Genomic DNA, 17,019 nt, shown 5'->3' with positions numbered 1-17,019 from the left:
ATGACAGGGATACATTCTGAGATGTCATTAAGCAATTTCATCCTTGTGCAAACATCATATAGCATAATTGCACTAATCTAGATGGTATAAGCCTACTGTACACCTAGGCTACATGGTATAGCCTGTTGCTCCTATGAGTACATGTTACTGTCCTGAATACTGTAGGCAATTGGAACATAATGGTGAGTATTTAAGTACCCAAGCATATTAAAATATTGAAAAGATACAGTAAAAATACAATATTATACTCTTATGAGACTAGTGTGGTTGGGCAGTTCCTCATTGATCTAGACATCATTATGCTATGCATGACTATATATTCTTCTGAAACACATACCAAATCTTCCCTAAATTTACTACATCGTACGCCACAAAAGAAATCTCATCAAAGACTTAAAGAACTGATGTCATACAGATCTTATTCCTTGATAACAATGTAATAAATTTAGAAGTCAGCAGTAAAAAGTCTGAATACTCCATGTGTTTAGAAACCAAAAATAAGTCCTTCTGAATGATTCATTTGGAAGGAAACCATATTGGAGGAAACTTGTTTCCAACAATATAACAGACTAGACCCTCCTATAAACAACTAGGAAACTTGTATAAAATGTGCAATGTGTATTTTAGATAGCATAGATATGCCAGGAGAAAAGTAAAGATATTCAAAGCCCAATGACTAAAGGAAAGCAGAAGCTCTAAGAGGTAAGCCTTAAAAGGTATTTGATGAGTCCAGGGTTCTTGAACTTCTGTATTCATGGGCTGTAGGATGCAAGAGATAAAAGCAAGGCCCAGGGCCCTGCCCAGACCTAGGACTCTCAACGGACTTCATCCATGAAGTAAGAGAACTGGGAACAAACTCTAGCATAGAGTTTTAGTGAACCATTAATGGGTTATGAAATAAGTTAGTTGGTCACCATCAGCATTGGTTTTTTTGAACATTGATTATGTAATCCTTTATGTAATTTTGTTTCAGTTTGTGTGAGGGTGTATTTACCATGAATATATGTATGAGTATACTTGGTTACATTGTTTATTTTTACTTGTCATACATGAAAGAAACATTGTTATTTCTTACCATTTGTCAACTGTGGTCAAGAAAATTTGAAAGAAGCTATCCTAGAGAAAACCTGATGCCTGTGCACAAAGACTTATACAGTTACTCATTTCAGCATTGTGTATAATTGCAAACAACTGAAGCAACCTAAGTTTCTATCAGTAGTAGGATAAATAAATAAACATAGTTTTCTTACAGTGGAACATTATTGATTAGATAAAATTAGAAAATTGCAGCTACTTATGTTAACAGAGATAAATCACAAAACATATCGAGTGGCAGAAAAAAGTTCAGAATGATAGGTATAATTGAGGTTTTTTTGTTTGTTTGTTTTAGTTTTTTTGAGTTGGAGTTTCACTCTGTTGCCCAGACTGGAGTGCAGTGGCCGCTCCCAGGCACCGCAGCCTCGACCTGCTGGGCTCCGGCGATCCTTCTGCCTCAGCCTTCCGAGTAGCCGGAATTACAAGCACGCGCTACCATGCCTGGCTGATTTTTTGATTTGTTGTAGAGATGAGGTCTCGCCACCCAGGCAGGTCTCAAACCCACGGGCTCAGGCAATCCACTCACCTCAGCCTCCCAAAGGCGCGGGATTACAGACTGAGCCACTGAGCCCGGCTTGAGTTTTTTTTTTTTTTTAATTCGTACTACAGTATGTTGTTTTGGAAAGATAGAGACCTACTTCAGTGTAGTCACTTCTAAGGACAGAAAGAGTGGAATGAGATTGAAACAAGGTTCCAAAAGGTAGTACAAGCTCTCCAGCTGTGTGCACGGGGTAAGGGGTAAACTTTTTCCGTAAAAGAATTTAAAGTGAATATGATAAAATGTTAACATACAGATGATAGATGTTCAGGCGTTGGTTATATAATTTCTTGTACTTTTCTGGTGTTTATAATATTTGACTTTCTACAAAGTTGTATTATGCAGTAAATAGATAACTCTTGTAGTGTTCTTCTAGGTAGAGTCTTCAGGGAAATGATGTCAGAGTTAAAATTTTAGGTGTTCTTTAGAGAAACACATTCAGTTATATTAACACATATGTTGCCTTGCCAAATTTAATTAGATGAAAGTGATATAATTGCATGGGGACAGAAGTCAAACTGGGAAGGAAAAGTATGAATGCAAGATGAAAAGTATGGGAAGGAATAAAATATAAAATCTCAAGTTTATTAGTTAAAACTATATCTGTATTTGAAAAAAGAAAAATATAGTCATTTAATACTTTGAAGTCTGTAAGAAGTGGCTCCAAAAAATGTTATTGAATTAGAAGTTCCAATGAAGAAAGGAAAAAATTCTCTCTGAATATTGCATTCAGGAAAAAGTATAGGGAAGATAACCAAATTGCCACCAAATGAATAAATTTTAACTTTTTATATTGTGTTGTTAAAAGTGTAACATGTTGAGGCAACAAAACATACAAAAATACGTAACATATCTATAGTTTTATCTTCCACATTTTTTTGTTTGTTTTACTTAGCTGGTCACCTGACTTTTGAATGCCGCAATTTTCTCCGAGTAGACCCCAAAAGGGACATAGTTTTAGATGTCAGCAGTACAAGCAGTGAAGATAGTGATGAAGAGAATGAAGAACTGAATAAATTGCAGGCATTACAGGAAAAACGTAAGCATCCTTTTTTTCTGTGTTCTTTAGGAACGTCTCTAAACGTTCTGTATTGGCATGTTTACCTGTTGGTCTTATCATTGGATATCTCTTATATTTTATGTAAGTGCTACTGCATAGTTAAGAAAATGGGCTTTAACATTGTACTTAATTTGCCTGAGATCAAACAGCTAATTGATGATAGAGCCAAGTCTATTTCTGACTCCACAGGCCATGTTTTGGTCTTTGGTCATTTTTTTCCTGTCACTGTAGAATGTGTCATGTGGTACAAGGAGTCTGATGTAAGGCTTGGCTTCTAGTGCTATTTGACCACTTTCTTAGCATGTGACTTTTACCAAGTCACTTAACCATTCTGAACCTCAGCTTCCTTATGGGAGAACACAAAAGGCTGGGTTGTCAAATCACACTCACACAGATCAGAGACCTTAGCCTGTATCAAGCTTCATTAATAAGTTTGTTTATCCAATGATAGTGAGACCTCTGCAAAGCAAAGAGAGTTCTGGACATGCTAATACAGCTCCCAGGTGTTTTCTTTCTACTTCAAAGCCCACTCTGGTCAAGATTTACGTAAGAAGTTTCTACATTACTTACACCAAATAAAGTCACTTTGGTCATAAAACATAACCATTTTACATCAAGATAGTTATATTTTCCAGGGAGCTGTGCCTCATCAATCCATAGATTCCAAATTTGTTTACCATCAGCAGTCTTAGGCAATGTGGTTGCATCCTGCTTTGAGCAGTATATAACTAAGGATTTTCTAGCTAATAGATGTCATTTTTTTTCTTTTTTTTTTCTTTTTAGGAAGTCTGTTATTAGTGTGTTTTAAAGAGATTTGACCAGGTCACCTTCTTGCTTTCAAGGCATTCTCCTCCCTCCATAGAGAGAGAATGGATTGCAGACCTACTGTTTAAACACTTCTTTCCCATTTAGTGTTTAAAATGGCTCATCTTTGCAAGGGAGTTTTTAGGGGTAAAATGTGAAAATACTTTGTAAATTACAAAGTGCTATAGGATAGATATTACACAAACCAAATGCAGCTTATATGAATAAATCTTTGGCATGTGATGGGAGAGTTACAAATGTTATACTCATTTTAGTTCAGAGAACATTAAACAATAAACATTTTTTTAAAAATTAAGCTTCCCATACTATATCCAATTAAGAGAAGTAAAAAAGTCAAATGTAATGTGCTAGACAATAAACTGAGAAGGCAAAGCAGGGAGAAAATCCCAAAGAGTACAAACAAGTGTCATATCATATATGAGTATATACAGCTTCAGGGTAAAGATAGTTGATTGAATATACACATTTACTTTTGCTCCCTACTAAACATCACTAAAGTACAGTAGAAAAAATATATACAGTTTAAAGACATAAAGCCACACACACACACACACAAATAGAAGGCAATAGCAGTAAAATTTGGAAACTGAAAAGCAGATGAGCCAGTGATAACTGTCTGCACTCTTGAAAAATTCAATCGTTTAGAAGTGTGGAAAGCTGAAAAATCACCTGACCTATACTCTTAAATCCCTGATATTTAGTATCTTTGGTTACCTCTGTATATGTGGGGTTGGGTGTAAGGCTAAAAACAGGGAGGACTAGTTTAAAGTCTCCAGGAGTTAGACTGTCAGTTCCCTTCCTCTACTCTATGAGGCCAGGTGGCTTTACTGCATCACCTCAGCAGACTACCAGAGGTATATTTTTTTAGAAGGGGTAAAACGTAGGCTATTTAAATGGAGACAAACTGAAAATAGGAAGCAACCTAAAGATTAGATGCAGAATGCTAAGAACTTTCTGGCTCGCTTTACCAGGCATACATTATCCAAAAAGAAGATTACCAGATTCTTCTCTGGGAATTCTGAACAGTCTAAGAAGAAATACCTAAAGATAGTGACATCAGGAATTTATCAAGGACATGGCCGTGCCAGATTGCCAGTGAGATCCAGTATTCCTCAGCTTTGCTAGCTCAGAGTATTCAGTAAGCCTTTTAGACAAAGATTTACCACGTTTCTGAAGAAAGGATTATGTGAAATATATACCGAAACAACAAACAAGTAAATCAACTTAAAGGATACAGACTGTGTGCATGGAGAAGAAAACTTAACAGAAATCATTAACATCCTGTTTCACAGAAAGATAAAGACCACAGCTCCCATAAAATATGAATAAGATAGTATAAAAAATAACTTCGGAAATTAAAAATGGCATGAAAAACTTGATCAAATTGGAATATAAAGTTGAAGAAATCTAGACCAAAGAACAAAAAGAAAAAAAAAATAGAAGGATCGGTGGTGTAGGGATTGCTTCTTTCAAATGAGTCCCAGAAAGAAAAACAGAAAATTTCCAAGAGCTGAAGGACATTAGGTTTTAGTTTGAAAAGTTTCCACAAGTACTAAACATGGTGATAAAAATAGACCCACACAGAGGCACACCATTGTAAAACTTTATTTCATAGGGTACCAGGAATATATAGTCCAAGCTTCCAGAGTCAGGAATTAAACAGGTCATTGATGAAAAAACAGGAGTCAAAATAGCTTTGTACTTGTCTAAAGCTACTGGAGGCTAATATATATATGGGTAATGCCTTCAAATTTTTGAAGGAAAATTATATCCAAACCAGAATAATATCCTCAGCCAAATTATTAGCCAAGTGTGAAAATATAATAAACATGTTTTCAGACATTTCAAAGTCTCAAAAAAATGTACCTCTCACATTATCTTTCTTAGAAAACCTTTGTAATAAGTACTCTAATATAAAGGAGTAGACCAAGTAAAAGAGACATAGAGTATCAAAAATAGTAGAGACAGAGAGGGAATCTCCAGGATGCTGGTAAAGGGAGAACTCAAAACGATACCAGGCATGGAGAGCAACCAGACCACATAGGAGCAGAACAGGAGGCTGTAGGAGAGAAAAACCTAACATCAATTTCACATTGACAATTTCTAGCCCATTTATCTACACTGCCATAGTTATTTATTTATTTATTTTTGCATTTTATTTTAAAGATGGGTACATTTCAGGATTAGGTATATAAGTGGATATCGTACAGGTAAAGTTTGGACCTCCCTTTGATCCCCACTTTGCCTGGTTTGAGATCAGGTGCCCTGATTGATGTTGTGTCCCCACCCCCACCCCGGCAGTATCCTGCTACTGCCAATCCCTTTCTTACGGTATTATGGTAAATGTTCAGGGTCTACTTATGAGTGAGAACATATGGTACTCTGTTTCTCTGATAGATCACTGAGTATTATAGACTCTACATCCATCCAAGTTGCTGTGAAGTCCATATGTTTGTCCTTCTTTATGGCTGCATAATATTCCATTTTGTATTTGTACCACATTTTTTTTTTTATTCAGTCCAGTTTCAATGGGCAGCACAATTAGTTCCATGTTTTTGCTATAGTGAATTACACTGCCCTATTTAAAAAATAAATAAGTGCATAAATGTTGAGAGTTAGGGAGGACCTTACCACATAGTTTAAATAGCCTACTTTTATGAAAAAAATAAAATTGAGGACATGTGATTTCCCAAAGTCACTAACAAGTCACAATAAAGCCAGCTCTGTGATCCATGTTTCCTGCCTACCATTTCTATACTGTTTGCATTACAAAGTGCTACCCCCTCTACCTTAGAGATCATCCACTCTGTTGGTTTCTGGCCTTTCTTTTATTTATTTATTTATTTATTTATTTATTTATTTATTTATTTATTTATTTATTATAAAGATGTGGGGTACAATTCAGGGTTAGGTATACAAACATTGATCATGCAGGTACCCTTGTTGATGAGATATGTCCCTCCTTCCCCTAGTAGTTTCCCCCAAATGCCAGTCCCACCCCGCCTTCCCCTCACAGTTTTCCATTACTGCCAGTTGCTTTCTTATAGCATTATAATTGTTCAAGGTCACCTTATGAGTGAGAACATACGGAACTCAGTTCTTTGTTTCTGTGATAAATCACTGAGTATGATCGACTCCAAATCCATCCAATTTGCTGCAAAGTCTATATATTTGTCCTTCTTTATGGCTGCATAATATTCCATCGTGTATATATACCACATTTTTTTATCCAGTCCAGCTTTGATGGGCAGCATGATTGGTTCCATGTTTTTGCTATTGTGAATAGAGCTGCACCAAACATATATGTGCAGGTATCTTTTTTGTAGAATGATTTGAGTTCCTTTCTTTCCTCACTACATCAGTCTTGAAAAATAAAATACATTCCCATCATTTGTAATGGTTTGTTTTAGAGGAGGTTCACAATCAAAAGACCAGGGTCAAACTCCCCCTGGGAGGAAGTAGAGGGAGTTGACATATCAAAATTTCTAGGATGGGGGGACTAAGTGGTAAAGCTTCCATCTTAGAATCAGCTTTCTTCTAACCTCACGTTAAGAATGACTTACTCAATCCAGCCTCTTTTTTTTTTTTTTTTTCTTAAAAAGATATACTTGCCCATGGTCAGTTAAAGGCTCTGAAGTTTTTTCCAACTTTCATGACTCTCAGGACAATGTTCATTTCAGTGTATTATGTAAATTCCAATAATAATATACTATAAAGGGGGTCCCATATTTATTTGATGGTCACCCAAAGAAAGCCCAGTGACCCCTACCAAAGTAAACAATGGATTGGTTCCTGAGTACACGGAGGAATGTAGTATAAAAGTTATATTTCTTAGTTCTAGTGATAATTTTCTTATATTACTCAGAACCTGTGAAGGCATAAGAACAAACACTGACATGTTGAGTGTGAGTTTTCATCTCACATCCTTCAGATAGTCCTGGGGACTCCTTAAACCTTTCTTTGGTCCTTAGAGGTAGAATTTTCTTGTACCAATTATCTTAAATATGGTAGATTTTTTTTTCCCTTTTTTAATGATAGAATAAACATAGTGAGCCAGGAGAAAGCAGATGTACTTATGTAATTAAAAACAAAACTCAAAACTTACTTTTATGTAACTTCTGCTTGCTCTTTTGTCTCTGTGTATACATTCCCTTTTATTACATTGCATATTTTTCTTTGTTTTTTTTAGCTTTATTAAGGCATAACAGATACAAAAAAATTGCACTGTTTAATATACATATTTTAATGACCGGACATTTTTATATACCTCTGATACTATCGCCACAATCATGATATTAAACATATCCATCAACTCAAAAATTGTATTGTCTTTTGTTTTGTTTTGTGATAAGAACACTTAGTGCCGGGCTCAGTGGCTCAGCCTGTAATCCTGCACCTTTGGGAGGCTGAGGTGAGTGGATTGCCTGAGCCTGCGGGGTTCAAGACCCGCCTGGGCAACGAAACCTCATCTCTACAGTAAATCAAAAAATCAGCCGGGCGTGGTAGCGCACGCCTGTAGTTCCGGCTCCTTGGAAGGCTGAGGTGAAGGATTGCTGGAGCCCAGCAGGTCGAGGCTGCGGTGGCCGGGAGCAGCCACTGCACTCCAGTCTGGGCGACAGAGGGGACTCCAACTCAAAAAAAAAAAAGAACACTTAGCATGAGATCTATCCTCTTAACATATATTAAAGTGTATAATATCATGTTAACTGTAGGTATTATGTTGTACAGCAGATCTATAGAACTTATTCATCTTGTGTAACGGAAACTTTATACCCATTAAACCATTCCCTTTTTCCTTCTTCCTCAGCCACTGGCAACCACTATTCTATTCTCTTTTTGAGTTTGACTGTTTTAGATGCTTCATCGAAGTAGCATCGTGCAGTATTTGTCCTCCTTTGACTGGTTTATTTAACTTAGAATTGTGTCCTCTAGGTTTATCCCCATTGTCCCTTATGGTAGAATTTTCTTCTTTTATAGGGCCAAATAATATTCCATTGTATATGTATACCACAGATATTTTAATGTTTCCACTTCTTGGTTCTTTTGAATAATGCTGCAGTGAACATGGGAGTGCAAATATCTCTTAAGATCCTGATTTCACTTATTTTAGATATATGCCCAGAAGTGGGATTGCTGGATGATATGGAAGTTCTATTTTTCATTTTTGGAGAAAGCTCCATACTGTTTGTTTTAGTGGTGCACCATTCTACTTGCCTAGGATCCTGATCAACACTTATCTTTTTTTTTTTTTTAATCATAACCATTCTAGTAAGTATGAGGTGCTATCTTATTGTAGTTTTCACCATTTCCCTGATGATCAGTGATATTAAACATCCTTTCATATACTTTCTGGCCACTTGTATGTCTTCTTTGAAGAAATGTCTGTTCAGTCAAGTCTTTTGACCATTTTGAAATCAGAGTATTTGTTTTCTTGCTTTTAAGTTCTAGCAGATTCTCATACTTTTTTTTATACTAATCCCTTATCAGATAGATGGCTTGTAAATATTTTCTTCTATTCATTAGGTTGCTTTTCACCCTGTTGGTTGTTTTCTTTGCTTTGCAGAAACTTTTTTAGTTTGATGTCATTCTGGTTGTCTACTTTTGGTTTTGTTGCCCAGACTTTTGGTGTTAAATCAAGAAATCATTGCCAAGACCAATGTCAAGAAACTTTTCCCCTATGTTTTCTGTAAATAATTTTACAGTTTCAGGTTTTATGTTTAAGTCTTCCATCTATTTTAAGTTCATTTTTATTTATGGTTGCTATGGATATACAGTTGTCCCAGCACCATTTGCTGGAGACATTATCCTTTTCCCATTGTTTGTTCTTAACATCCTTGTCAAAGATCCATTGATCCTGTAGGTGTGGGTTTATTTCTGGGCTCTCTGCTTTATTTCATTGGCCTATGTATTTGTCTTTATGCCAGTCCCATATTACTTTACCTACTATAACTTTGTAGTATATTTTGAAATTAGGGAGTAGGATGCCTCCAGCTTTGTTCTTCTTTCTCAAGATTGCTTTGGTTATTTGGGGTTTTTTGTGTTTCCATGTGAATTTTTGGATTGTTTTTCTATTTCTGTCAAAAATGCCAGTGGGAATCTGATAGGGATTCCATTGAATCCATAGATCACTTTGGGTAGTATGGTCATTTTAGCAATATTCTCTCAGTCTGTGAATATTTTTCATTTATGTATGTATGATTTAATTTATTTCATCAGTATTTAATAGTGTGCAGTGTACACATCTTTCAGCTTCTTGGCTAAGTTTATTCTCAAGTATTTTATTATTTTTGATGCTATTATACATGGAGTTGTTTCCTTAATTTCCTTTTTGAATAATTTGTTGTTAGTATACAGAAACTAATTTTTGTATCATACAACTTTGTTGAATTCATTTTTAAGTACTAACTTCTCTGGAGTCTTTAGGGTTTTCATATGTCATTTGGAAATAGAGATAATTTTACTTCTTTCTTTCCAATTTGAATGTCTTTTATTTTTTTCTCTTGCCTAATTTCTCTGGCTAGGACTTCTAGCACTATGTTGAATAGAAGTGGTAAGAGTGGCTGGGTTCAATGGCTCAGCCTGTAATCCCAGCGCTTTGGGAGGCTGAGGTGAGTGGATTGCCTGAGCCCACAGGTTCGAGACCTGCCCAGGCAACTTGGTGAGACCTCATCTCTACAATAAATCAAAAAATTAGCCAGGCATGGTATAGCGCACACCTGTAGTTCCAGCTATTTGGAAGGCTGAGGCGGAAGGATCGCCGGAGACTAGCAGGGCGAGGCTGCAGTGGCCGGGAGCAGCCACTGCACTCCAGTCTGGGCGACAGGGTGAGACTCCAACTCAAAAATAAAAATAAAAAAAGAAGTGGTAAGAGTGATTATCCTTGTTTTGTTCCGTCTTAAAGAAAAAGTGTTCACCATTTAACCACTGGTATGATGTTAGCTGTGGACTTGTCATATATGCCCTTTATTATACCAATGTACATTCCTTCTGTAACCAATGTGTCTACAGTTTTTATCATGAAAGAATGTTGAATTTTGTCAAATGCTTTTTCAATATCTATTGAGATGTTCATTTGATTTTTTATTCTTCATTTTATTAATGTATATGACAATTATTGATTTGCATTTGCTGAGGCATCCTTGAATCCCAGGGATAAATCCCACTTGAATATGGTGTATGATCCTTTTAATGTACTGCTAAATTCAGTTTGCTAGAATTTTGCTGAAGATTGTTGTAAATATGTTCATCATGTGTACGGGCTTGTAATTTTATTTTCTTATTATTTCAGTCTTTTTAAATTTGCTAAGACTTTTTTGTTGTCTAACATGTGATCTGTTCTGTGTGTTTAAGAAGAATATGTATTCTGCTGCTGTTGGATAGAATATTCGGTATGTGTCTATTAGTTCCATTTGGTCTATAGTGTTTTTTAAGTTTGCTGTTTCCTTTTTGATTGTCTGACTGGATTATCTAATTCGTTGTTGAGAGTGGGATATTAAAGTCCCCTCCTATTATTATATTGTTGTCTGTTTCTCCCTTCAGTTCTGTTAATATTTGCTTTATGTATTTAGATGCTCTGATGTTGGATGCCTATGCATTTATAATTGTTATGTGTTTTTGTTTTATTGGTTCTTGTATCATTATATAATGACCTTTTCTCTTGTGACAGTTTTTGGCCCAAAGTCTACATATTTTGTCTGATGTGAGCATGACCACTCATACTCTCTTTTGGTTACCATTTGCCTGGAATACATTTTTCTATCCCTTCACTTTCATCTTATGTGTCCTTAAAGTTATAATGAGTCTCTTTTAGACAGAAAATGGTCAGATCTTGTTTTTTCATCCATTTGGCCTCCTTATGTCTTTGGTTTGGGGAATTTGATCCATTTACATTTAACGTAATTATTAATAGGAAAGGACACATTACTACCATTTTGTTCATTGTTTTCTGTTTTATAGTTCTTTTGTCCTTTCTTTTATCTTCTTTTGTAATTTGATTTTTTTTTGATAATGTTAACCTTTGGTTTCTTTCTTTTTCTCTTTTATATATCTACTATACATTTATCCTTTATGATTAACAGAGAGCTCGCCTAAATCATCTTATAGTTATGACAGTTTATTTTAAGCTAATTACTCACATACAAAAACTCTATACTTTTACTCCTCTCCCACATGTTTTGTATTTTTTATGTTGCAATTTACATCTTTTTATATTGTGTATCCATTAACTAATTATCGTAGCCATAGTTTTAATACTTTTATTTTTTAACTTTTATACTAGAGTTGGGAGTGATTTGAGCATCACAATTACAATATTAGAGTATTTTGTATTTACCTATATATTTACCTTAACCAGTGAGTCTTACACATTCATGTGTTGCTATTTATCATTTTGTGTTTTTGTTATGTAAATAACTTTTTGCAATTCTTATAAGGCGAGTCTAATGGTGATGAACTCCCTTAGCTTTTGTTTACCTGAGATAGTCTTTATCTCTTCTTCTGTTCTGAAGGACAGCTTTGCTGGGAATCAAATTTTTGGGAGTTTTTTTGTTTTTCTTTTAGCACTTTGAATATATCATTTATATTCCTGTCGTCGAGGTGTTTGCTGAGAAATTCACAGATAGTCTTATGGGGACTCTCTTTTATGTAATGATAACTTCTGTCTTGCTAATTTCAAAGTTCTCTTTGTCTTGATTTTTAAAAATTTGATTATAATGTGTCTTAGCACAAACCTTATTAGGCTCATCTTATTTGCTGTTTTGGGAACTTTATACATCTTTATAAATTCCCTCGATTTGGGAAGTTTTCAGCCATTGTTTGTTTTAAAATATGTTTATGCCCCTTTCTTTTCTTTTCCTTCTGGAGTTTCCATAATGAATAAATTGGATTGTTTGATGGAGTCCCATAATTTCCTAGACTTTCCTTCATCTTTTTCATTCATATTCTCTCTCTCTCCCCCCCTCCCCTCCCTCGCCCTCTCTCCCTCTCTTCCCCTTTTTCCATCTCTAATTGCATAATTTCAAATGGTGTGTCTTCAAGTTTGCTAATTCTTCTGCTTGATAAAGTCTGTTGTTGAACTCATCTAGTGAATTTTTTTTAGATAAGCTCTAGTATTTGTTAAGTTCTTTTTTTATTTGTATTTCTTTATATCCTCATTTTATTCATTTTTTAAACATTTTGTCTGTCAGTGTCTCCTTTAACTCTCTGAACTTCAAGATGATTAACTTTAATTTCTTGTCAGACATTTAATCTCTGTTTCTTTCAGATGCGTTACTGGAAACTTGTTTTCTTCTTTTGATTGTGGTACATTTTCTTGATTCTTCATTTTCATTTTCCTTTTTTGCCTGAATTGGTGTCTGTGTATTCGAGTAACAGTGCCTTTTCCCAGTCTCACAGAGCAGTGCCAGCTGTAGAAGGGTCTCTCTGTCTGTTCTCCTTTGTTTCTATCTGTCCTAGGTGCCTGGACTTCCAGTTTTTCAGTGCTTGGTATGAAATAAGGTAGAAGTTTACCCCCAGGAAACACTCCAATAGGCCAGGATCCCCCCTTTTCCCACACGCAGGAGAAGTCTTGAACTGAGGTGATCTTCTTGGATCTATGATAATACAGCTTGGGCATGGCTAATATAGGCAAAGTACATTTTCTCTAACATTTTCTCTCTTCTACCTGTATGGGTGCAATTTTTCTCAGCTGTTTCCTTCTCCAGTGTACTTTTATCCAGTCTCTTAACTGGATTCTGAATTTCTCCGGAAGGTTTTTGGGCCTGAATATTATTGTTATATCAGCGTTTCTGTGGAAGAACAAGGGCTGTGTTTTCCTGCTCCATCATCTTGCTGATGCTACCCCCCTTTATTGCATATTTTTCAATGTTGATTTAATACCTTTCATTTAAAACAAACAAAATGATGAATATAATCAATTATTAATGCAAATAAGAAAATGTGAGCACAAAACTTGACATGAATGGGAACAAACATTACTATCTAATCACACTATAACAATCTGGGACCTTTGCAGCCCTAGAAAGTTACATCACCAGTGATATTAACAAGGAGAGACTGAACAATCAATGCATATCAAGGATCATAAGTTCTTATTAACCCACTCTGTGTGTGTGTGTGTGTGTGTGTGTGTATGAGCATACTTACTGCCTAATGATACTATACTGCTTTAGGAAGATCGTTAAGGTTTTATACTGTTTTGAACTATCTGAAAAATTTTTCCTTTGTAATTCTAAGTGGTAGTAGCAAATGTCTGAAGACATGTTCTTATTTCAGTATGGATGAAATCAATGTAAAGAGATTTTACTACTTACAAAGTACCTAGGAAATTCAAGAGTGTGGTTTTTATCTCATTCTGTTTTACTTATGTTATTTAATATGAATTAGTCATGTTGACTTATGAAGCTTAAAAAAATTAATCACTCATTTGCCTACAATTATAAGGTAGTCCTTTCCTCATATCTTATCCCTTAATATTTGACATTATTTTAGTTCAGTCCAAAAAAGGAAATGCTGTATTTTAACAAATTTGAGGAAATGGGGCCTAGAGTTCTTTATTTGTCTTGTTTAAAAGTTTTATGTTAAATTCATACTTGATTGTATGCTAAGATAGTTAACACCGAATGCTGTCTGTGAGAAAATTTCAAATCAGGGATTTACATATTGCTGTAATTGTCTGTTTCCTTTCATTTATTGGCCGCTAGAATCAGATTCTAAGAAGAAATAAAGAATATCCTGGTATCTAAAAAGAATTTAAATGTTTAGTTTAAAAACTTTCAACAAGGAAAACTCCATTTATCAACTTTATTTTAAAAGACCAAGTTCACATCATATTTAATGGCAAAAAATGAAAAGTTTTCTATAATATAAGAAAAAAGCCAAAGATGTCCACTCATGCCGTTTCTGTTCAACAGTCTTCTGGAGAGTCTAGCCACTGCAATATGGCAAAGAAAAAGAAATCCAGATTGAAAAAGAAAGAGTTAAAAACTGTCTTTATTTGCAGTTGATCGATCATCTTTTTAGAAAAATCCTATGGAATCTACAAAAAAGCTTCTAGAACTAAATAGTGAGTTTAGCAGATTTTCAAGACACAAGATCAGTAGGTATAAATCAATTATATATTTATATGTTGGCAATGAACAATCAGAAGTTGAAATTTTAGAGATATCTTTTATAATAGCATAAAAAATGTGAAATACTAGACTAAATCAGATAAGAGAAGTGCAAGGCTGAAACAAAACATTGCTGAGAGAAATTAAATAAATGAGTAAACAGAAAGATATACCATATTCATTGAATGAAAGCCTCAATCTTGTTAAGATGTCCATACTTCCCAAATAGATCTATAGATTCAAAGCATTCACAGTCAAAATTCCAACAGTCTGTTTAGAAATTGACATGCCAATGGAGATCTTGTCTCTAAAGAAAAAAGACATTGACAAGCAATTCTGAAATTCTTGTAGAAACGTAAAGAATCTGCCAGACTTGGTGGCTCAGCCTGTAATCTCGCGCTTTGGGAGGCCAAGGTGAGTGAACTGCCTGAGCCTGCGGGTTCGAGACCTGCCTAGGCAACTTGGCAAGACCTCATCTCTACAATAAATCAAAAAAATTAGCTGGGTGTGGTAGTGCACGCCTGTAGTTCCAGCTACTTGGAAGGCTGAGGCTGAAGGATCACTGGAGCCCAGCAGGTCAAGACTGCAGTGGCCGGGAGCATGCTACTGCACTCCAGTCTGGGCAACAGAGTGAGACTCAAAAAAAAAAACCCAAAAAGACAACAAAAAAAGAAATCTAGAATAACCAAAACACTTAAAAAAAATTAATAAGTTTGAGGGACTAACACAACCGAATTTTAAGATTTATTGTAATCATATTGATATAAAGATAGATCAGTAGAACAGAATAGACCCATACACATATGATCAATTGATTTTCTTAATTGAACTTTTTGTGTTGAGATAATTGTAGATTCATATGCAGCTATAAGAATAATAAAGATCCCTGTGTCCTTTACCTGGTATCCTTCAATGAAAGTATTTTCCAAGACCATAGTACACTAACAGAAGCAGGATATTGACTTTGATACAGATATACAGAACATGTCCATCACCACAAGAATCACTCATATTGTCCTTTTATACCACATCTGTTTCTCTCTTGTCCTCACCATCTTATTAACCCCTGTAAACCCAATTTTTCTCTCTATTTTTATAATATAATAATATCAATAATGTTTCATAAATAGAATTCTATAGTATGTAACCTTTTCAGATGAGCTTTTTCTCTAATTCTAATTTCCTAGAGATTCACTTAGGTTGTTGCATATATCAATAGTGAGTTACTTTTTATTGCTATGTAGTATTCTATGTCATGGATATACCCAAGTATGCATCCACTGAATGACATCTGAGTTGCTTTCCATTTGGGGTTCTTGTTAATAAAACTGCTATAAACAGAATTTGGGTGAACATTGATCTTGATTTCTGTGAGATTTGTATTCAAGAGTACAGTTGCGGGGTTGTTATGATATTTGTATGTTTTGTTTCTTAATAAACTACCAAACTCTTTCTAGAGTGGTTTGTACTATTTTAATCCCCACCAGAAATGTATGAGTGACGAACATTTAGTGCTTAACGTTCTTATAGGTGTGTAGTTATATCTTATGGTTTTCATTTATATTTCCTTAGTGGTTAATGATGTTAAACATCATTTCATTACTGTTGATGTACACACACACACACACACACACACAATTAATGTTCTTTATACTATTCTGGACACTAATCCTTTGATACCTGTTTTACAAATATTTTTTCTCCACTATGTTATTGGTTTATTTTATCCTCTTAGCAGGTCTTTCACAAAGCAGTAATTTTTAATTTTGATAAAGCTCAGTTTATCAATTTTTTGTCTTATAGTGTGCTTTTGATTTCAAATAGAAGAACTTTTTGCCTATTCCTAAATCACTAAGATGTTCTTGTATATTTAAAAAATTTAATATTTAAGTCCATGATCCATTTTGAATTGATTTTTGTATAAGGTATGAAACTTAGTTGAGGTTCTTTATTTTACCTAAAGATGTTCAATTGTCCTACAATCATTTGTTTAAAAGGCTGTCTTCCCTCCACTAAATTTCTTTGTAGTTTTTCCCAAAAATCAGTTGGTTGTGTGTGTGTGTGTGTGTGTGTGTGTGTGTGTGTGTGTGTGTGTGTGTGTGTTTCTCTGTTCAGTTTAATTGATTTATGTGCCTTTGGCTCCAAAATTACCACACTGACTTTATTAGTGTACGTGTAGAATACATCTTACTACGGAGGTTGGATTCTACCACTTGATACCCCAAATAAATCAATTTCATCATGGAAAACCACCACTTTTATTAAAACTTCCTACACAAATGGCCCTGTTTCAGATGGCTTTCCGGCAGAATTTCTACAGACATTTAGAGAGGACCTGATACCATTCCTACTGAAGGTATTCCAGGCGATTGAAAAAGATGGAACTTCTCCCC

General features: G+C 34.9%; 1 protein-coding gene across 1 annotated transcript in view; it reads left to right on the top strand.

The window, feature by feature from the left end:
* The window catches only part of SREK1IP1 (SREK1 interacting protein 1), a 73,543-nt gene that overhangs the window by 47,535 nt on the left and 8,989 nt on the right, over nucleotides 1–17,019 (top strand). Inside the window, exon 3 of the mRNA XM_008059225.2 lies at nucleotides 2,529–2,672. Coding sequence (XP_008057416.2) covers nucleotides 2,529–2,672 — 144 coding nt within the window. The remainder of the gene's footprint in view (nucleotides 1–2,528; nucleotides 2,673–17,019) is intronic.

This window comes from Carlito syrichta, unplaced genomic scaffold, assembly GCF_000164805.1.
Source record: "Carlito syrichta isolate Samal-C Ts95f unplaced genomic scaffold, Tarsius_syrichta-2.0.1 Scaffold303959, whole genome shotgun sequence".
Taxonomy (NCBI): domain Eukaryota; kingdom Metazoa; phylum Chordata; class Mammalia; order Primates; family Tarsiidae; genus Carlito; species Carlito syrichta.
The sequence above is the reverse complement of the archived record's forward strand: the minus strand, read 5'-3'. Positions and strand labels throughout refer to the sequence as shown.